Consider the following 22,613-nt stretch of genomic DNA (forward strand, 5'->3'; position numbering starts at 1 on the left):
AAAACAACCTAGGGGTGATGAAATGGATACCTTTTTAAGTTTTGTCCTTCATCTCAAGCAAAATTTCGACACCCAGATTTAAGCAAGGTGTGTAATTCCTGTTTATCTCCTGATCACCAAGAAGAAACTTGCGACGCCTGCAGATCGTTCTGATAAGACTTTACGCGATCGTAAAGCTAGAAGACTATGGATGTCTCAACACAGCATGGAAGACAGGCCAGACCTTTTTGGTTTGGAAGAACCAAAAACAGAAATGGAGGCACATCAGACGGCTGCAGATGATTGTAACTTCTCTCCAAAACAGACCTCCGACTCTGATGCAGATCATGATAACATCCCACCAGGGCTGTAAACTGTGAGCAATTTGCCTTGTCTGCCTCCACCCAAACAACCAACAACCACAAACGTCTGCTGTTGGGCCACCTCTGCCTATGGGACATGGTCAGCACTGACTGGTTAATTCCGGAACGTCTAGCCTCCGCTCGGCTCCGAAGAAACAGCCTAAAGTGCAAGTCCTCAATCCAAAACACTCCGCATTGGAATTGAATCGACTTTCCGCACCTAAACACTCTAAAGCAGACGTTACCACGCATTTAGAAGTGAAACCTTCGGATCCGAAAAAACAACCAGACTCCACACCAAAAAAGATGTCTTTGGAACCGAAACACTCTGCACCGAAAGTTTCTGGAGATAAATTGGGGTCGGAACTGAAACACAAATAGTTGCGTATTCTCCAGAGACTGTACAGCTAGTACTTGAGAAATTGCATCAGCAGCTTGACTCTCAGCAAAAAAACGTAATGATTCACCCTGATGCAGGATGAGTCCTCACCAGACCCCCTCAGGAACATGTAGAACAAGCAAAAAGATAACTTTCTGTTCAAGACAATAGATATTCCTATCGTAACAAAAAATAAGTTAGAGGACAAAGCTACTAGTCCACTTCACATTAGCCCTCCTCCAATCCCTGATGTTCAAACTCCATCGCCACAACAGTCACCAATTCATGACACCCATAGATTCACCAGAGGAATCACTACGTTCTTTTATAAGGGATGAGGGGGATGATGACGAGCATTTAATAACAGCACAAGATGACTGGGGAACATTAGACACAAACCCACCAGATAATACTGTACTTGATCTTTATCCATCCAAACCTTCCCCTCCTGATGACACCACTACTTAACGTGACCTTATAAGTAGGGCGGCTTATTTTCATAAGGTAACACTACACAATGAGCAATAGAAGATGGCTTTATATTTGAAACGCTTTCTTCTACTCACATTCCACACAGTATCTTTCCATGCGTAAAGCAATGGTCAAACATACCTCAGATTTTTAACAATCCAGTTAGATCTAGGGTTACGACTCCTAGGGTTAACTGGTGAAGCTCCTCCACCAGACAAAGAGAGCAAAAGAATAGACGCAGCTGGAAAAAGGGTAGCAGCACAATCATCCACCCATTGGAGAATTGCCAATTATATTGTTCTTTTGTCACGCTATGATAGGGCACACTGGGACAAAATGGAAGAAATTCTACAATACCTGCCAAAGGAAGATAAAAAAAGGACATACCAAATTGCATCAAAAGGAAAACTTATCTCCAATGCAAATATAAGATGTGCCGTTGATGCCACTGACACAGCTGCTAGGGGTATAAATACCAGTTGTATACTAAGATGGCATGCCTGACTAAGGGTATCTGCTTTCAAACCAGAAGTTCAACACCATTTACTAGCCCTTCCCTTCGATGGAGAGCATCTTTTTGGGCCACAGGTGAATACTCTCCTAGAAAAAAAGAAAGACAACGAAACAGCAAAAGCAATGGGAGCTCTTCAGACAAAATCACAACGGGGTTCCTTTCGTCACTCCTCCTATTGTGAAGGATCTAAAACGACCTCCACTGAGACATCCACCTCATATAACAAAACACAAAATCAAGCATCCTCCCCTTGAGGATACTACAGGGGTTTCTATAGAGGAAACAATAATAGAGGCAGAGGTAAAGGAGGTTTTAACTAACCTTCGGCCACCGCCAAACATTGACTCGCCTAGAATACAAACTTTCAAAACCCTTGTTCTCTGGTTTCAGCCTCACAAACAAATATCAGTGAGAACAGTTATGCACCTCCTAGGGACTGTGGCATCATGCATAGCCATAGTACCTCATGCCAGACTCAATATGCGCTCTCTACAACAATGCTTAACGCAAAACTTGTCTCAAGCGTAGGGTCAATTTGAGGATCTAGTTTTGATCAGCTGTCAAACTTGCCACTCTCTGCAATGGTGGAACTCCAAGAATCTCTTACAGGGACTGCCATTTATAGACCCAGTTCTGCACACAACCATAACAGATTTATCAGTGACTGTATGGGGAGATCTCTCACACGAAATGACTGTACATGGGCATTGGACACAGTCAATCCCTTCTATATATCGATCACCTAGTGCTGCTAGATGTTCATCTATCGATAAAAGCATTCCTTACTCCCCTCTGAGGTCAGGTAGTCTTAATCAAAACAGACAACTTGACTACCATGTATTCTCTGCAAAAATGGGGCAAATCTTCACAAATGTCTCTCCTAGCACAAAAGAAATTGAAATTTTTCTCTACAACACAACATTCAGTTGTTTACAGACTACATATCAGGATTGGACAACGACTTGGCAGATCTCCTAAGTAGGGCACGCCAACAAGTCCACGAGTGGGAACTCAACATACAAGTCCTACACCCACTCTTCCACCAATCGGGACAACCAGACATAGACCTATTTGCAACACCACAGAATACAAAATGCCAAAACTTCACCTCCAGGTTCCATCACCCACAGTCCGAAGGCAATGCACTATGGATCAATTGGTCAGGGATATTTGCTTATGCTTTACCACCTTTCCCCTACTTCCATTTGTAATTCACAAACTGAGGCAGATATCTCTGACACTTATCCTAGTTGCTACCCCATGGGCCAGACAACCATGGTGGACACTACTACTAGATTGTCAATAGTCCCACATTAACTTATACCTAACAGACAAGACCTCCTTACTCTGAACTAAGGAGCAATAAGACACCCAAACCCCAGATCTCTTGATCATGCAAGTTGGCTCCTGAGGTCTTAGAATTTAGATTCCTAAATTTACCACAAAAATGTATGGGCATCCTAAAAGAAGCAAGAAGACCCACAACGTGGGCATGCTATGCATCAAAGCGGAAATGCTTTGTTCATTATTGTCACTCAAAGGCTACAGATCCACTAAATGCATCATCTCAAAACATTCTGTTACCTGCTTCACTTACAAGCTGCAGGGTTAGCTTTTAGGTCTATAAAAATACTTTTTACAGCAGCAGCTGCATACCTTCAAAATAGAGAACAAACTTCCATATTCAGAATCCCTGTAATTAAGGATTTTCTACAAGACCTTAAAAGAGCCATTCCACCTAGAGCTCCACCCACAACAGTATGGAAACTTAATATTGTGGCATAAGGTTAACGGGGCCACCATTTGAACCATTGTGCACATGTCCACTACAATTTTTTGGCATGGAAACTTGCTTTTCTCATTGCAATTTCTTCACTCAGGAGAGTGAAGGAAATTCACGCACCAACTCTGGAAGAACCATTTTTCCAAATATATAAAGACTAAGTTGTTCCAAGAACTAATCCTAAATATTTACCTAAAGTAACATTGCAGTTTCACATGGCCCAATCCATTGAAATGCCTATATGTTTCCCTCAACTAGAATTAGTGGCCGAAAGAGCATTACACACAGATGTTACATGAGCACTAATGTACTATATAGATAGGACACAATCCTTCCTGAAAACTCAACAGCTATTTGTGGCATTCTCCAAACCACATAAAGAGAAAGCAATTTCAAAATCAGGATTGCACATTGGATAGTAAAATGTATCCAAACATGCTATGCTAAAGTCAAAAGACCCCTCTCTCTATCTCAAAAGCCCATTCTACACATAAAAGGGGTTTCTATTGCATTTCTAGGGAATATTCCAATAGCTGACCTATGGAAAGCAGCTACATGGACTACATCACATACATTTACAAAACATTATTGTGTAGATGTTATGGCACAACAACAATCAAATGTTGGTCAATCAGTACTACTTACATTATTTCAAACAAATGCACCGGGCACAAGTTAGTCACCGCTTAGGAGAACTGCTTTTTAGTCTATGCTAAGCATGTTTATCTGCATCCACACATGCCATCAAATAGTGAATGTTGTTTACCCTGTAAGCATCTGTTTGTGGCATGTAGTGCTGTAGATTAACATACACCAACCCTCCTCCCCGGTGACTTGTTTGATTCATTTATATACATCGTACATTACATTATTACATGGTCATCTCCATAGAATACACACTCCTTTGACTCCATCCTCTCCCACCAAGCGTAAAACAATCTAACAGTGGAGTTGATGACCATGCGCACTACAAGCAAGAGGAGTCACTATATCGTGTGACTCGAAAGACTTCTTCAAAGAAAAACATCTTGCACACTTCTGAGCCCAATACTAGATGGCGGACTAATGCGAAGCATGTGAATCTATAGCACTACATGTAATAAACAGATGCTTACAGGGTAAGGAACATAATATATATATATATATATATATATATATATATATATATATATATATATATATATATATATATATATATATATATATATTGTGGTACACTGCAGTGGTGTATACTGCATTGTAGTAGAATTGAGTGCCGTAGGGTGGAGTGGCATACACTGGAATAGCGTACACTCCAGTAGTGTACCATAAAGTGCGGCATAGTGGAATAGCATAAAGTAAAGTTGCGTACAGTGGAATAGCATACAGTTGAGAGCAGTACAGTGTTGGGTCGACCATTAAACTGTAGAGTTAGGTGGCGTAACATACAGTGGTTTAGCGTGCAATTTAATGGCATATACTGAAGTGTCGTAAAGTGGAGTGGCATACTGTAAATAGCATAGAGTGCAGTCGCGCTAAGTCAACTCTTATACACTCGAGTGGCGTAAAGTAGAGTGTGTAATTAAAATGAAAAGTATCATAAAATTATGAGAACATGTGAATGTTCTATCTGAAAAATATGAATTTTAAAATCTAAATGTTAATTTTCGGAATGAATATATAAATAGTGTAAGTAGTTGTAAACATATACGTTGTATGAAACTTAGTAATATATTGTGCTATGGTGTACCGTGTAAAGTTCACTGTATACTACAGTACATGGGGCTTAGAATTGGTGATGTGATTGATTGATGGCTGTATTTACCAAAAGTAGAAATCAGTGATGTAGTTTTAATGACAATTTTGCATTATTGTACTGTCAGCGTTTTGCTTACTTCTGGGTTAGAGTATTACATATAGTTAGTTAATTATTACGTTTTATTATTATCAACCAATGACTACTTTCAATAAGTAGTAATAGGTTAAAGTTTTAGTTTTGAAAATTGTATACATTATTGAACTATGGATTTAAAAAGAAAATTATACATTAATAACTTTGCACCTGTTTGAGGAATGTCCGCACATTTTAGCAGACTTTAATTGTGGAAGGAGTAAAAGTTTTGCGGTATTGGATGAAGGGGGTGTAAAGGACAAAAGGGGGTCCTAAAACGTGCTTAAGTCGAATATATTTAACATACACTTTTCATTTTTGTGTTGCGTGAAAACCAGGAGTCGTATTTTGTATGAATTTGGCAGGATTACATAATATGGTGTGTATATGTTTAAGTTTTGTAGTGCAGTTAAGTAATGTAATTCTTTTATATGTTTTAATGTATTTAAAGTTAGTAATGTTTGTTGTTGCTGTACTTTTGCGAAATGTGAGGGGTTTTCGCGGTAGTACCATGGTACATAGTTATCACAAGTCATTAGCTGATTAGGTAATCAATGGCTTTACAAATTTTAAAGGTAGACATGTTGTTTTTTAGGTACTCTTTCCCAGTGTTGTGCGTTACGCCTTCCGATGTATGTTTGGTATTTTTGCTTAAACGGTTACCACTTTAGTAAAGTGGTAATAGAGAAAATATTTATAAGTTTCTAGATATTTGATTTAAAAACTATGGAGTAGTGCGGGAGTACTGCAGTACTTCCCTAAGCCCCCCTCCCCCCCCCCCCCCCCCCCCCACCCCCCCCCCCAAAAAAATCTAAGGTCAGCATTTTTGCTCATAAATTTCCTATCTTTTTGCCAGTGTACGATGAACAGTGTTTTTTTAAGTAGTGAGGTAGTTATTACTAATTAATGCGCTACATTTTTTATGCATATTGAAATATGTAAAAATTGAATAAACACTTTAGCACATTAGATTATTAAAATAGTGTCTTATAGTGTATTTCCAGTTTTAAAAACAAATTATTTATGCACCGCATTACTCCTGATATATTATTTTTTTTTACATATAAACTTACAAATAATTTTCCCTACCTATTACCACTTTACTGCCCTTAACGTTTGTGAAGGTAGCCATAATTTGTTATGGCTATATACCATGGTAGTACCATGATACAATCCTGGCCACAGATATCACTAAATTAAAAACACCTAAAATGTATGAAATACTCACCCTACTTACCTGCAGTAGCCCACAGAATCATCTGTGCACCATAATATATAGTCCTTCCAAACTCCGTTAAAATCTGACTGATGGTTTTCACACTACGTGCAATACAAAAGTCTATATAAAATGCTTTGGATTTTACTCCCATTTTGAACCCCTTTTTTTCTTTGCGCCCCCTTGACTAAACGCTACTAAACTCTCAGGACTCCAACTATGAAACCGGGGCAACAGAACTGCAAAGTGTCACCAACATTAATCTAACAGGTGCAAAGTTCATACAGGACACAAATCCAAATAATCCCTATCAATGTATGAAAAGGGTACAAAGAAGAGAGTTATCAACAGGATAGAAGGATGGTAAAATTGACAGTAGTAATGAATGGGAAAAGGAAGGAAAAAAAAAATCTTCATAAGCCCTGGAAAAACACAGTCCAGTGACTTTTTACGAAGGAGAATCATAACCGCCGATTTTTACAATTTTAGATAACATCGGTAATGTCTAAAAAAAAAAGAAAAAAAAAAAAAATGTTTAAAACCCATCAGAATTTGTAACATAGAAACTGAAAACGAAATTAATTATACACTTTTCCTCCCATCTCCCTAACACAATCTGTGATCCTGATGCTCAGTAATTCTAAGGCATTTTTTGATTTTTATAAAACTTTTTATTGCATTTTAACATCAACCAAAGACCGGTACATACAAAGTGAAGTCATTGTAAGAAATATCCCCTCCAATACATACATGCATTAACATAGTGCCACCCCATGGTGGAATGGGGGTCTATGCAAAGCAATACTCATTATACATTTCCCAGGCAGTAATAAGGGGCCAGATTGCGTCTAAAATACAAAAAGATAGCGACAGGGAGCGGGGGAAGGAGAGATCGATAACGCCTCCCCTAGGGAGGAGAAACCAGCACCTCTCCCGTTAACTGGGCCATCAGCGTTCGTCTTTCTCTTCGGAGTTCTACCGTCTGGGAGAAGCAGATGTCTCCCCTGTACCTATTCCAATTCCCCCATTTCCGGTCCCACTTCTTGGGGCAATCTCGTCCTTTAAATACTGACTTTTCAGCCACCATGGCGGTATCCATGTCCTTTGCCCAGTCAACCAGGTGCGGGAGCGTCGCTAACCCCCAATGTCGCGCAATATTCCGCTTCGCTACAATGAAACCAATAGAGGCCCATTTCTGTTCAGCCTGTGTAAGATTGGACGCCCCCCAAATATTAAGTAAGCACAGATGGGGAGATAACTCCAGGGATTTACCTCCCGCCCTCACAAGTTGGTGAGCGATTGCCGCTCAATAGCCCTGAATATGTGGGCAGTCCCATAAGATGTGCAGAAAAGTACCATACTGATTGCAATGCCGGAGACCGAGTGGATCGGGGCGTCTACCTAGCTTAAACAGGAGTTTGGCATCAAAATATACGCAGTGGAGGAACTTGAGTTGGAGAAGTCGCAAGTGCATGGGGATGGCTGTTTCCTGAGGTCAAGCTAGAGCTTCCCGCCACATGCCATCCTCCATCTCACCCAAATCTCTCTCCCACCCCTCTCTCAACTTCAACATCGGGTCGGGACGATTAATGACCAACTTCTTGTAGGTGAGTGAGATGGCCTTATGGTCCATGGGATCCAATAACAGGCGGTCCTCCAGAGGGAACGAGTCGGGGAGAGGACTATCCTTCGGCAGGGTGGAGGACACTGCATGGTTACTCTGCAAGTGCTTGAGCGTCTCTGATGGAGCCAGTTGATACTTAGCTTGGAGCTCCGGAAACAATGCGAGCCTCCCCTTGACCCAGATGTCTCTGACCGTGGAGTTTCCAAATAAATCCCACATGTCAAACCCTGGACAAGCACTGAGATGCCCCAAGATATCGGGCTCCCACAGTGGGGTTGCCTTCGCCAGGCGCTCGCACCATCCTAATTTTCTGGTAACGTCATGCCAAACCTCGACTGTGCGCGCCATGGGGCCTGTTAACTTAAGCTTGCGGGAGTTGGTATAGAGTGCTCTGTTGTAACCGCCCCTCCCCAGGAGCCAATGATCCGTACGGAAATTAGGCTCATCGTGAGTTTCAAACACCCAGCGATTGATTACAACCTACTGGGACGCCTGGTAATATTGTCTGAGATCCGGCAGACCGATGCCCCCGTCATACCAACCCATGGTAAGCTTGTTCATTGCGATACGCGGCGTACGGCCCTCCCATAGCAGTCCCCGCAATACTCCATCGATTTGGGGAAAAATAAGAATCTGGGATCGGGATAGGGGTATTCTGTGGGGCATAAAGAAAGCGCGGGAGTGCTAGCATTTTGAAAAGGGACGCACGTCCAAGAAGAGTGAGAGGGAGAGAGCGCCAATGCACAACGTCCGATTTGAAACGCTGGAGAGGTCCGAGTAAGTTGTGTTCGAAAAAGAGATCGGGGTCAGGAAATACTAAGATGCTAGCTATCGAAAACCCCGAGGGGCCACTGGGATATTAAAGCCCCGAGGACTCGCCGGGGGGGAACCCCACAGCGCATACATCTGGGACTTAGACCAGTTTATCTGATATCCAGAGTGGGCGCCGAAAATTTGAAAAATGTGGAGCACCCGTCGCAGCGACCGTGCAGGGGAGGTCAAATATAAGAGTAAATCGTCGGCCTACAGTGAGATGCGGTCCTCATGATTTGCCGTCCGCTTGAGCCCCCGTATCTCCGGATCACCCCGGACCCGCACCGCAAGCGGTTCCAAGACAAGGGTGAAAAGCAGCGGCGACAGTAGGCAGCCTTGTCCCGTGCCCCGATGAAGCGAAAAGATGGCCGAGCGATGATTATTAACCACGACATGAGCCACAGGGTGAGTATACAATAACCGAATCCTACTAATCAGTTTGGGCGTGAACCCCGGACGGGCCAAAACAGCGAAGAGGAAATCCCACTCAATGGTATTGAAAGCCATTGAGGCGTCCAATGACAAGAGAATTGCGTCTTCCTCTATGGTGTGAAGTCTACCAAGGACTCCATGTACCCGACGTAGATTCCGGGCCGTATTCCTCCCTGGCATAAACCCGGATTGGTCCGGATTCGCGAGAAGTTTGGCCAGAATCTTAGCCTCAACCGTCGGAAGGGATATGGACCGATACGACTTGCACTCCTCAACAGGCTTGTTCGGCTTATGAATGACCACAATAGCGGCAGTGCGGATCTCTGCGGGTAGAACACCCGACTCAAAACATTCAGTGTATAGATTAAGCAAATGGGGAGCCAGTAGCGTTGACATGGGCTTGAATAGCTCAATGGGAAGCCCGTTAGAGCCCATAGCCTTCACGGAGCGGACATCTTGTATGGCCTTTTGAACCTCCGTCACTGTAATGTCTGCCTCCAAGGTCTCACTGTCTTGCGGAGAAATAGTGGGAATATCAAGCGTGGCCAACAGGTCGGCAGACAAGGAGGCCTGAGACATGGGAGAACTAGTGTAAACCTCCTCGTAGTAAGTAGCAAATATGTCGACTATGTGTTTAGGGTCGGTAATAAGGGTACCCTCTGAGTTCGCTATCGTGCGGACCCATCTAGCAGCCTGTTCCCGTCATTCAAGCTACGCCAAGAGCTTACCTGTCCGTTCCCCCTGCTCATAAATCCTGTGCCGGGAGGCTAGCAAATGCGCAGCCCCATCTTCAAAGTGAAACTGTCGATAGTCCTGTCGCTTGAGTGCTATACTGTGACGTGTAGCGAGGTCAGGATCTCGGGCGACCAACTCCTCTAAACTCGAGACCTCAGCCTCCAATTCCGATACTCTCTTGGTTCGTTCAGCCCTGTGTCCCACCATGAGTGATAAAGCCCTGCCCTTGATAACCGTCCCGAAGGCCCCCATAGCGTCACTGCAGAGTCGACCGAGTCAACTTTTTCTGTAAAATAATATTCAGTGTCCTTGCAGAGAGCATCCCTGATGTGTGGCATTTTTAATGCCCACGGGTGTATGGAAATGGAGCAGGGGCGTCCTCAGCTGCGAGAGCCCAGAGTAGCCAGAACGGGGGAGGGGTCAGAGATCCCACGGGCCAGGCAGCCGGACCTCGTGAAATGCTGAACATCCTGGGCATGAATGAATAAATAGTCTATCCTCGATTGACTACCTTGCACCCCGGATAGGAACGTAAAACAGGTGTACGACTGGTTGAACCCTCGCCAGACATCCACCCCCCCAAAGCGTTCGTAAACCCGGACAATTGTGATCCCCTCTGAGTCCCCTCGGGGAGGAAGGCGGGCCACAGAGCCATCCATTGTGAGATTGAAATCCCCTCCCAACACCAACACCCCGAGTGGCAGGTCTAGTAGCAGGGTCCCTAAGTCACATAGAGTCGGGCGCTGCAAACCCGGGGGGGGGGGGGTATAAACAGAGACGACATTAACGACACGCCCTTCCCAGGTGCCCGAAACCGCAGCGTATCTGCCCTGGGGGTCAGTCCAGGAGTTACGGACGATGTAGGGACAACCCCTCCGAAGCAAAACTCCCACCCCCCTGGAGCCTGAGGTAAAGCCGGAGTGGACCACCATTTTGTACCCTTTCCTGTTCAGAGTGTCACAGGAGTTCCCGATCAGGTGCGTCTCCTGCAATAACACCAGTTCGAGCTCATTGCGCTTAACGTACTGTAACACAATGCCCCTCTTAATTTTGTCACCCAGTCCATTAACATTCCAAGTGGACAAATTAAGCGTCAGACCACGTGTCATCGTGTCGATTTTAGTGGGAATCGAGTAGTGACGGATAGTCAAACCTGGGTGTGGACAGCCCAGGTGGATGTCCCTTGCGTCAGTGACAAATAATTGGAGTAGGAGAGTGGAGTGATGAACAAGATTGTGTACCGGTGTAGAACAACACAAAGACAAACCAATCCTAAAAAGAACGCCCCAAAACAACTCTACCCCCCACCCACCCCACATTTCCAACATAAGCTCCCCAAAACCCCCCTCCCTGCTCGGCGGTAACACCTCCCGCCCCCCAAACTAGCAGAGTGCCTATCGCCCACCCTTCCAAAAACTTGCAGGACCATATGGCCGAGCCAAGCACACAACCCCAAGGAATCAGATTCTGTCCCAAAAGCGAATCAGAACAGCCAACATGTCTCAAATACGAGCAATGAGAAGGGCCAAACCCACATCCCACCTCCCCATACGTGGTCATCAGGGGAACAGGCTAGGCGCACAGAGTCTAGGCCAACTAGAACAGTTACGATAGTCCATCTTCGGTTGACGAGTACCAGGCGCACCATGCGCCATTAAATCTGACCCCAGTGCGCACTGTCCATCTAGAGTCATTGCACCCCTCAAAGGAAAAAAACATATACAGACCCCTTATTCGGCCCCTCCTGCAGCTTCCAGCAAGTCTGTGGTGACCCACCACCGGAGGCCGGGGTATCATCGTCCAGCCTCGCACCACGGGCACGGTGGGTGCGGCGGCTCGCCGTTCGCCATCCCTCCAGCCAGTCCCAGATCTCCTCCAAGTGGTAAAGAACCAGGATTTCCATTCTGCTTCCACCCTCAACTTGGCCGGGAACATCATCGCATACTTCAAGTCCTTATCTCGAAGCGCCTTCTTAACTTCCAGGAAACTTTGCCGTTGCACCTTGATAGTGAAGTCGGGGAAAAAAGGTGATGCGGCTATTCTGGAATTCCACTGGCGGGGCGGAGCAGGCACAGCATGACATCCCTGTTGCGGAAATTAAAGATTTGTGCGCGAAGCGGCTTTGGGGGGGTCTCCAGGCCTCGGGCGGCCCCCGGGCACCCGGTGCGCCTGCTCCACCGAGGAAAAAATTGGAGAGCCCACGTGGTTTAAGGTAGTTAGTGTTCCAGTCTTCCATGAAAAGGTCCGCAGACTGCCCCTCCGCATGTTCCGGCACCCCAATTATACAGACATTGCCCCTGGAGCGCCCTTCGTAGTCGTCCAGCTGAGCCTCCAACTTTGCGGCGTGCGTTTGCAGGTCCTCCACCTTCTTTTGTAGCTCGGACGTATCTTCCACCAGGGAGGTTGCCTTAATTTCGACATCCTTTAATCTGGAGTTCATGGTGCGCATATCCTCCCTTATGAGAGACACCTCGGTGGAGACCGTGTCAATCCGCGACTCCAAGGACGTGCGGACGGTTGTAATGGCGTCAAGAATGTCCTGCAATGTTGGGTCTTTCTTCTTCCCTCCAGGCTCGGAATTGTCGGACATGGTGGGCCCTCCTTTCGGGCACGAGCCGGGACCCCCGTCCCAGGCGAATTTCGATAATTTGGTCTGGAGGGCTGCCTTTGAGCTGCGACCCCCCCGCCATTGTAGAAGCAGGACGTCACTACCAAACTCCCTGATAGTAGACGCAAAGCACAATGTCGCAACGGCTAGGAATGGGGTTGCCGATAACTTTCCTTCGCACCAGGCAGTCAGTGAGGAGGCGTGGTGGTATCGCTAATGTCGCTCTAGAGCGTGTGCACTCCAGCATCTGGATCGCCCAAGGTATGTATTGCGGCAGTGCACCAGAAGTAGTCCGGGGGGGGGGGGGGGGGGGGGGGGACAAGGTCAGTTCAACAGAAGCCGATCAATGGCACCCGATGAATAGCGGTGTGGCAATAATGACGGTCAGCTGCGCCAGGCCGCAGCGCTATTCCACCAGGCAGTCACGGGGATCCTCACAGCGTCTCTACTCGCGCTCCATTTACGTGGGAGGCCACAGTTCAAAGAGTCGTCAAACCCCGGCCACAGCCCGACTGGCATGGGCATGTAGGGCGGACTCGGGGCTATGCCGCCGGCTAGTTCCGGGTCCGCACCTCCACAGATTGCACAGGGCCACAGCCCAACGTCGCGCCGCGCTCCCAGCTGGCTCTGGACAGGGCACCCCCCTCGCTCCACTCAGTCCCCAGTCACGGCCACTATATTGGGGGCCAACCGTCGGCACCTCTGCCGATCCTGCTCAGACGCTCCAGCATTCTCTCCGGTCTTCTGATCGCCGCAGCACCGGGTCCCCAGCGGCACACACGCTGTCCTGCGAGAGTCACTGTGAGCAGCAGCAGCAGCGGTACGGGTCCACCCGCCGGTCTCAGTGGGGATACTCCTGCTGGTTCCCCGCCCTCCAGTGGCGCCAAAGGATTCCACCTACAACCGTGCTCTCAGCCCGCTGCACCGCTGCTCACACGGCCCCGTCCGGCCCGATGTTGCAGGTCATGGCGCCGAGGCTCCGCAGCCCCGTCTGGACCACAACTGGCATCGATCAGGTGCTCAGCCCTTACGTTGAATGATTTTGGCAGTTTGGCTGCAATTTGGGGATTGAGAATCTGATATTTTGGACGGATTTAAAGCTTAGTCGGCGGAGCCGATAGATTAGGCGGCCATCTTAGTGCTCGGCTTGGCCACGCCCCAGCATTTTTGATACTTGTTGACCCAGAATGGCTGAGGCAATGTGGGTCCATAGACCATCTCCAAATGTATCTGTCCCCATACAAGAGGTGATCCTGCAAGAAAATGCAGCAAGGTGAGATATGCTATCCAAATCTAACATCTTTGAATTTGGCAGCATGGCTGCTGAGGTCAGACAATATGGACATTTGAAATAAAAAGACCAAAGCGAACAAAAAGACCTTTGATTAGAACACCTTGCTCTCTCAAATACAAGAGATTTTGCATAGGATGTGGAAGACAAAGTGTAAATCCCGTTGGATGTCAATAAGTAGTGAATTTGCCATGCCTTCCACTCAAGGCTGAAGGACTGTTTCTAATAAAGTTCACCTCACTGCTTTAATAACAAACAGAAACAACCTGACACATAGATTTCATTGTGCAAACTATCATTGGTTTGAAACTTTTGCAAAGAATTTAAGAAGTTTCATCAACCTCAATAAAAGCACCTCCTACTCTTTTGCAAGTAAGTTTAGTACTTTATAAATTAATTGACCCTCCAATAGAACCCATTCGCAATGCTTAATTACTGCATCTTTCTTGGAAAGAGAATTTTCTAGTTGAAACAATCTCTTTTTGCTATTGAGCCTTACATGGTTTTGTATTCAATTAGAGTACTTATGACAGCTCACTCTTGTGTACAGACAATAGTCTTGGAGTTACATATCAATCAAACTATCACCCTTCTTGCATTCCTTTAGAGGGGAAGCAGCCACTACAAACTGGGCTATGAACATTTAATGAGCTGAAATTGGTAAAACCTCTGTTCCGTAATCAGTCCAATATTTTCCCTGACCTAATTGGATTCATGGACCAACTCCATTGTTGGTCATATTAGCCTCAAGAATTTGTTTGCTTATGGCCTTTGTTGCTTGGCTTTATCTTTTATCTTATATTTTTCTTTCAGGGAAATGCTTTTTCTATTCTTTTCTAAGTTATGACTATCACTGAAGAGCCTGCGATGCAGAAGATTTGATTACTTTGCTGTCGTCTTGGTTCTGTATAGTAGTGATTACTGAATTTAAAAAACAGCCTTCCCTCCTACCCGGCTCTTTTCAGGCATCGGGATGAATGGCAACAGTATTAGTTAGACTCTACTCCTTTATAAAGAACTAGCTCTGAGAGACAACTGTCAGTATTGTGCATTCTGGTAGTCGAAGCATCTAGGCTTCTTTAAGGCACAAGTGTGCAACACTGCCTGGTCAAAATACCTTACTTTTGAGACCACCAGTGGCCTCTGTCCCGTCCCAGCACATAGTACTCCTATCTGGCACAATAGTGGCAGTTCTTCACATAATGGCGCCAACTCTGCATAATTGGGGTCCTGGTTTAATGCGAACTGTTCTTCGCAAATTTTAGTTATTCTAGGTTAAAAGGCGTACAGAATAACGGTGGGCATTTATGATCTGGGTATACTTTGGCATAACAGGGCCACCTTTTGGCATAATGGTGGCCATTTTTAACATGTATAAAAAAAAGACGCTGGCCACTGCTGTATGTTTAACATGCTGCCATGGAGGTAGAGTCAATTCATTTCACTGTCTTGAATCTTCAAAATGATAGCAAAAAGTTGCACATTGCTGCATTTTTGACACAGGACAAACATCTTTCGCAGTGGTCCTCTTGGCTTCAACAGGGGCAGTCAATAAGCATCTAGACCATAGGGCAGTACAATCCTAGAATGCTAGAGTAGTTCTACATCTACTCTTTTTTCCAGGTCCTGTCTTTACACACAGTGTGACGTATTATGGCACAGGAGCCCGCAACAGGGCAAATCTCTGTTCAGCTTTTCATTCTGGCAATTAATCACCCTGCATTGGTTTAGCTAGCTGTCACCACCAGGGTGATGAACTGAATGAGTGGATCATATGTCTGAATGTGCTCCACCTCTGTGTGATTTTTAATAGATATTTTGTGAGCTTCCGGTAACTCACAGGCTCCTTGTTGAAGATCCCTCCTATAGACAGTCGGATTATAGCATTGAATAAATATTGCTCAGAAAAGTAGGGTGTGCATGGCTTTCTCTGTTCCTTTAACCTTGTATCTGGAAAAGATATGCTGATGATAAAATGTTGAAATCGTTCTATTTTCACAGTATCCCTTGTTTCTGTCTAGTGCTTTCCATTCCAGAAACAGAAAGCAACATATGGAACTGGAAGTGCATCTTTTTTTAATGCAAAACATCCCACCTCCTCTATTTTCCCACTGTCTTGGAGAGCAGGTCACCCAATCAGTTCTCCTATTGTTCAGAAAAGCCTGTGTTTCACTCTCCTTATTACACTAAACTAAAATAAAAGCATCTGATTTCTAGGCCATTTGCCATCTTCAATACCAGTTCTCTTCTTTCTTCTCATAGTTTCCCCCCCAACACCCCCCTCCCAAACCTCTCAATAGTATTGCCTTTATGAATCCCTGGATGTATACTTGATCCTAGGTGTTACTTATTCTTAGTTTAAATCTGCACTCCTGTTTTTAAAAATGCAAATAAGCATGCTCTCCCATACATTATACTGCTGCATAAACCTATCATGTGGGAGTCGTTTTATAACCTCAAGCATACTTTATGCTACTTACTTAAACTCTGCATTCCCAAGTGATTTTTCTTTTCACAAATGTAGACATGGGCTTATTTTGATAAATACTCGAGTACATGCTTTACAGTGGCTGCTTGTAAAAACAACGGAAAATTTTATTTAGTTCAAAACCTTCTTGCGGATGCTCCTAAGAGCACCTTGTGAACATCGCCAGGTGCCAGACTGTACCCAGAAATGCTTACAAAAGCTCCTGTGCCTCTTCACAAGTGGCACCATTGGCCTACGTTGTGGCCAACTCTCGCCCCTGGATATGATTACAACCCCGCTCATTGATGTCAGTTCCTCTTTTTCTGGACCCTTCTATGTAGATCCAGACATCCACTTAATTCGATTTCTGTACTTTGCTGAAGACTTTTTGCTTTGACCATTTATTTCGGTACTGTGCAGGGATGGGACCCCTATAGATGACAGGCTTCAAGCCATTTTGTGCATGCTGGAAGCAGATGCTGGTTATTGATCCACAAAAAGTTTGCTTGCGATGCCTTAACACCAAACAGGACTCCCAAGCCCTGTGATAAATGTTTCCTGATGCATCTCAAAACAATCGGGGCTTGTTAAGGAAAATTCTACCTCTCGGGGCACGAGAAGCTGGATCAAACATAATTGAGGTAACAAGACTTATCTCGGTTCACATCATCTTCATCACATAAGCTGATGGCTGAGTTGAGGGACAAGTAGAAATAGAAGCATAAGAAGAGTAAACCAGAACCTTCGATGCCCACACTCTCCCGATCTCGGGATAGGTCTTGCAGTTGGTGTTCCAGAAACAAGACACTGGCTTCACCATCCTCTTAAGACTCGGTGTCAAACCTGAAGCTGATGTGCCCATAGATTTCCAAGCCATCGGCCACTCCCCTGTAAATCGACACCTTGCCACAGATATTTATATAGATTTTGATCCTCTGTTATGCTGTCTGGCTCCATTGACTTAGCAGATCCCCAGTTAAATGTCCATCCATGGACCCTCCCAAGTGCCAAGTGACCCTAGGCAAAATCAGCTCATTCCACCATCGGCACTGATCTATGTGTCTACCAATATACTACATGCCTTGCCGTGAACTCCATGAAATACAGCTCTGATTTGGCTCAGTCGTCAGCTAGAATTTGCCTTGTCATGATGTACCATAAGAAAGCCATACCAGTTGTGAAGGAAGACACCGCTCTGGTTCATCTTTCTAGGCAGCAATATTTCTAAATTATGACAGCTATTTTTCGGCCTGGCTCTGATGTCATAAATGGTTCAGACTGCCCCAGATGAGGATGATGATGAGGAGGCAGATAACTTGTACTCTCATACTGATACTGCTTTATATTTTTTGCAAAATGCTAGTGGCCAACATACATCTCCAGAACCTGTCCTTGGGTCTCCTATTGGCCCCCAGCCAAATAATAAATCTCTTTCATAGTTTGGTTAAGAGTACTAGAGCTGCCCATCCCAACTGAAGAGACAATGGTTTGCCGTCTTTCTGAGATCCAGCAGCCTGAAACTTTCACTTCAGAACCTCTGTTGATATTTAATAAGGCTTTGGTGTAACTGATAGCCAGCATGGTCAAACAATTTTCTGCACTGGCAGTGAATTGCCGGATTTCTATGCATCGTAGAACAGCAGCTCGTAAACCTAAGTTCTTAACCCAGCATCCTATTCTAAAGAGCCTTGTGGTACAGGCCTTTACTTCCTGGGTTAACTATAACTACTTTCCTGCAGCTCCTCCAGACAGCAAATCCAAGAAATTGATCCGATGGGCAGGGAAGATTTTTCTTAGGATAGTCTGGAACTCCGCTATTGGGCCAATACAGTCACACCCTCTGGGACATGGCAGGTGAGGTTTTTCCTTTACTGCTGGTTCATATCTATTTAATGCCTTCGTACAAACAGGCGCAGCAAAGTAGATTTTACATTCTGGTCTGGACACAACAGACTCTGTTGTTCATACAGTGGGCACCAGTGTCATTATCTGATTAAGTGCCACGATACACTCTACCGGATTCTCCAGGGGCGTCCAGTCATCAGTGATGGATATGTCCGTTCATGGGGCCAGACTTTTGGGAGAGAATACAGATACATCATTTGAAAACAAGGCTACGCCTTCATCCTTGGAATTGCTATCCCCAGTTGGCCACTTCCAAAAGCGGGACAGGAGGTTCGGAGGTGACGCTAATGGCCCTGCCTTTTGCCAGCACCTGATATCCCAGCCTATGCTGCAGTTAGGGCATACTTTTAATGGAACAAGTGACAAGGGCATACATTATTTTCTTCTTTGTCACCAGGCAACCTTTTTAAATCTTGTAAGTTTAGCCATCAGTGGGCATCTGGGGTGGGTACCCAAATACAACAGTGCCTACCCTACTGGCACTCAATTATTTCAGATCTATGGGCTCTCTAGGTTGTCCAAGTTCAGTATTACCTTTCCTTTATGGACACCCAGTTTGCATGCCTATATCAGGGGACTACACCAGTATTGTTACCAAATAACCATGGATTTTGCTTGCTAGGGGGCATATCAAGCCAATGGTGGAGCTCAGTTTCAAGAAAAATAAAAGCTTGCGGTCGATTGTAGACCTCAGAGTTCTGATATTTAATGAAAAAGGAGAAAGTCAGGATGATGGAGAAAGTCAAGATGATGACCTTGGTGCAAGCTCTGCTGGCCTTGGACCACAAAGTTTGGATGGAGTCCTTGGAGCTGCAGGACCCTTACTTTCATGTACCAGTCCTGTAGTCCCAGAGGTAGCATCTTTGCTCCATGATAGGATCAGCCTTCTTTCTTTCAGTTTAGTTATGCACTTCAGACTTACATTGTCACCTTGGTGCTTTGCAAAGATCATGTTGGTTGTATCGGACATGTATTCCCATAAACAGTGACTGGCTGTTTACAGAATACTCGCATCAGCTATTCTTGAACAACCTGCAGAAATCAGTGCCATTGTGTTCCATCCTTGAAGTTTTTCAGCAAAGTGTCCGTCTCACCTTCAACTTTGACAGACAACAGGCTTCAACCGGCCCTTTGCAGGAGCCGCCTTGGACATATTCGCTTTGATTACATATCCGCCTCGGCAGGAAGTCCAGGACATTCAGGATACGATTGTGATGTTTCGGACAAAAGCTACGTTTTCAGTCTTGATAGCTCAGAGTTTCCTGGGACTGTTGGTGTCTTGTATCCTGCTGGTATCCAACACTCGATGGCACATGAAGGCCCTGCACTGCACCTAACATAGGGGAGGCCCCTCAGACAAGATCTGTGTCTCTGAGGCAGCTTTCACCTACAATTGTAGATGCTATACGCTAATATGACAGTGGCCAGATCGTTCTTCTTACTTCCTGCACCTTCTCTCGTTTGAGGAAATCAACTTAGGGATAGGGAGCCCAGAGGCCTTTGATATCTGATGGAGCCACACCACCAGATAACTCTACTGGAGCTGCATGCCATTCCACTGGCTCTCAGAGCCTGTTTGCCTCCCATCAAGAGCAGGTCGGTCCAGGTGGTGATGGAAAACATGACCACCATGTGCTACTGCAACACAGGAAGCATTAGGTACACAGGGCCTCTTTCTGGAGGCCTTGAGATTGTGTTGAATTGATTTTCACAAACTAGCAAAGTTCCTTGGGTTTATTAGGAGTCTTGTGCGTGTCAAGTTTAGGCTTTCATTTGAGCTTATATTTTTTCCTGGTCACGTTTGAGACAAAGTCCTTGGAGATTTGTCCTTCATTCTCTCAGAAGTATTTGAAGATCTTTTCATTGGCACAACATTTAGCAGAAAGACTTTGGTTGCAGAGTTTTAGTTAAATCAGTTTTAAAGTCTTTTGTTTTGTTCATGACCATAGTTTTTAGAAATAAAATTCACTTTGCTGTTTGTCAGATTCTTGGCATTTACCTGTTTTATTTATTTAGCTAGTGTGTTTTAAGATGTACTTTAAGATATGCAGTGAATGATCTTTCACAATTAACTTTGATGGAATGCGTGTAAACCTTGAAGTTTGAAATCACAGGATAGTTATTAGAGGACTAGCTTTGGTCCGAAGTGATGTTTTCAGTGAATTAATTCATGGAGATTTTGTTCATTCTTTGATGGTAGCTGATATGCAGTCAGGTGCTTCAGAGAGGAGTTTGAGGCCATTTGTAGAGTTTTGAATAGTTAGCGAAACAGTGCTGGGGTAGTAGTGCTGTTCTGGCTCCAGCGCATTTTTACTGTATAAACTGATGGTGTATCCAAGGGTAATAGAATGTTGATGGGAGAATGTGAACGCTATTAAGCCAGAATTAGATGTGGTGAAGGAAGTACAGATTAAAGTCAGTGATGGTGTCAAAAATAAAGGCATGTTGGATGTTGTCAGTTCTGTAGTAATAATTTTATGTTGAACGACCATTATTTTTTGTGGGAGTGAGTTAGATTGTTTTGAAATTATGGGTGGATCTGCCTCTTTAAATTCTGTTGCATATTCAGAGGATTTAGTAAGCATCTTATACCCAAAGTCACTAAAATTATGACTATTATTTTAAGTTTTATAAAGCAGACCAATTGATTATAATGGTCTGAAATATTTTTTATATCGTGAGAGGACTCCTTGAAGAGAGCAATGTGACTGTATGGTGAAACCTTGCCCTGTGCCGTTGTGGGTTTCATGAAACAGATGTGCTTATCCTTCAGGAATAGTAAATTCTTTATTGTTTAACACAAAAGTTCATATTATCGAAGTTGAAATTAAAGATATTTTCTTAGAAAATCAGACAGACAATGCAATATAAATGTATTATTCTATTGTGAAAATGAGTTTATCCTGGTCAATTGAATATAATTATCGTTTTTTAGCACTATGATGCCATCATGAGATATATCAGTCAACCGCCCCTCCTCCTTGATGTGCACATTCATAAACCTCTGCTGACTGCCCGAACATGGATGGATTCTCTGCTTGCATTTTTCCCTGGACTGCAGGTAAGCTTTCGATTGTTGAAGACTTGTAGTAGACAGTTCTTTAGCCTTGTAATTTTAATGAATTGGTCAAAAGAAAATTATCTTGCTCATTTTCAGTATCTTTCCCAACTCTTTCAAAAATCTTTACCAATGCATGTAATGACACTAGAACATTTCACGTTTTAAGCATCAAGCTTTGATGGACCATTAACATTTTTCTGTATTGGAAACATAATATGGGTTAAAGGTGCAATTCCTGCTGATATAATTTCCATATAATTTTATTTCTTAGGCCTTGTTCGAAAAGGGTGGTTATGCCACTAAATTCACGTATTAATCTAATACTATTTGACTGCTGTTTTGCTTCTCTGGTATTGGATTTGCTTCTGTAGATCAGTACTTAGTCGATTTCCACATAGATGTCCCGTTTTTAATCAGATGTGAGCAGAAGCGTTCAGTTCTTTTTAGAGACACCACTGGACTCTGTGGCTGAATGGGGGCTGCTCCTCTCTGTGTGGGCATAATCCACCTAAAAATGGTGAGTGAGTTCTCCCACAAATTAGGATAGGGGAACCAAAATGGCTGGAAGCATATACTTTTAAGTTTGACTTGGTTCCTTGAGACATCTGATGACAAAGTGCAGCAGCTACCCATTTGTATATTTTCTTCTCTAAATGCAATGCTTTATCGGTAATTAATCCTGCCATGCTCTTTACAACCTGAGAGGACTGTAAAATGTAATTGAAATCCAATATTAGAGAAAGTATGTTACTGCTTGGGTTTGCTTAACTTTTTATTAACTGGTTAAATGTTTTTGGCGATTAATACAAAATTGCCTTCCGATGTGAGGTTACTAGCAAACAAACAATTGAGTTTTTCACCAGAGTGTGCTACTCTTCTTGCTTTATTGTAATCTAGATTTGTTAAGGTAATAAAAATCATTTAAACTGACAACCTTGCGATTTGGCACTCTGGACACTGTCCGCTTCACTGGTCTCCAATTCAAGGACCAGTAATATTGACTATCATTTGATATTCAGCTACATTAGTGGTGGAGAAACCAATGGACCACCACCACGGGATTCTTTTAACAGTTCTACAAACCAGCTACCGGCCTCCTCCAG

General features: G+C 44.3%; 1 protein-coding gene across 1 annotated transcript in view; it reads left to right on the top strand.

The window, feature by feature from the left end:
- EDEM3 (ER degradation enhancing alpha-mannosidase like protein 3) overlaps positions 1-22,613 on the top strand; it is a 326,937-nt gene that overhangs the window by 157,007 nt on the left and 147,317 nt on the right. Inside the window, exon 10 of the mRNA XM_085601522.1 lies at positions 21,385-21,510. Coding sequence (XP_085457648.1) covers positions 21,385-21,510 — 126 coding nt within the window. The remainder of the gene's footprint in view (positions 1-21,384; positions 21,511-22,613) is intronic.

This window comes from Triturus cristatus, chromosome 4_2, assembly GCF_964204655.1.
Source record: "Triturus cristatus chromosome 4_2, aTriCri1.1, whole genome shotgun sequence".
NCBI classification, from domain to species: domain Eukaryota; kingdom Metazoa; phylum Chordata; class Amphibia; order Caudata; family Salamandridae; genus Triturus; species Triturus cristatus.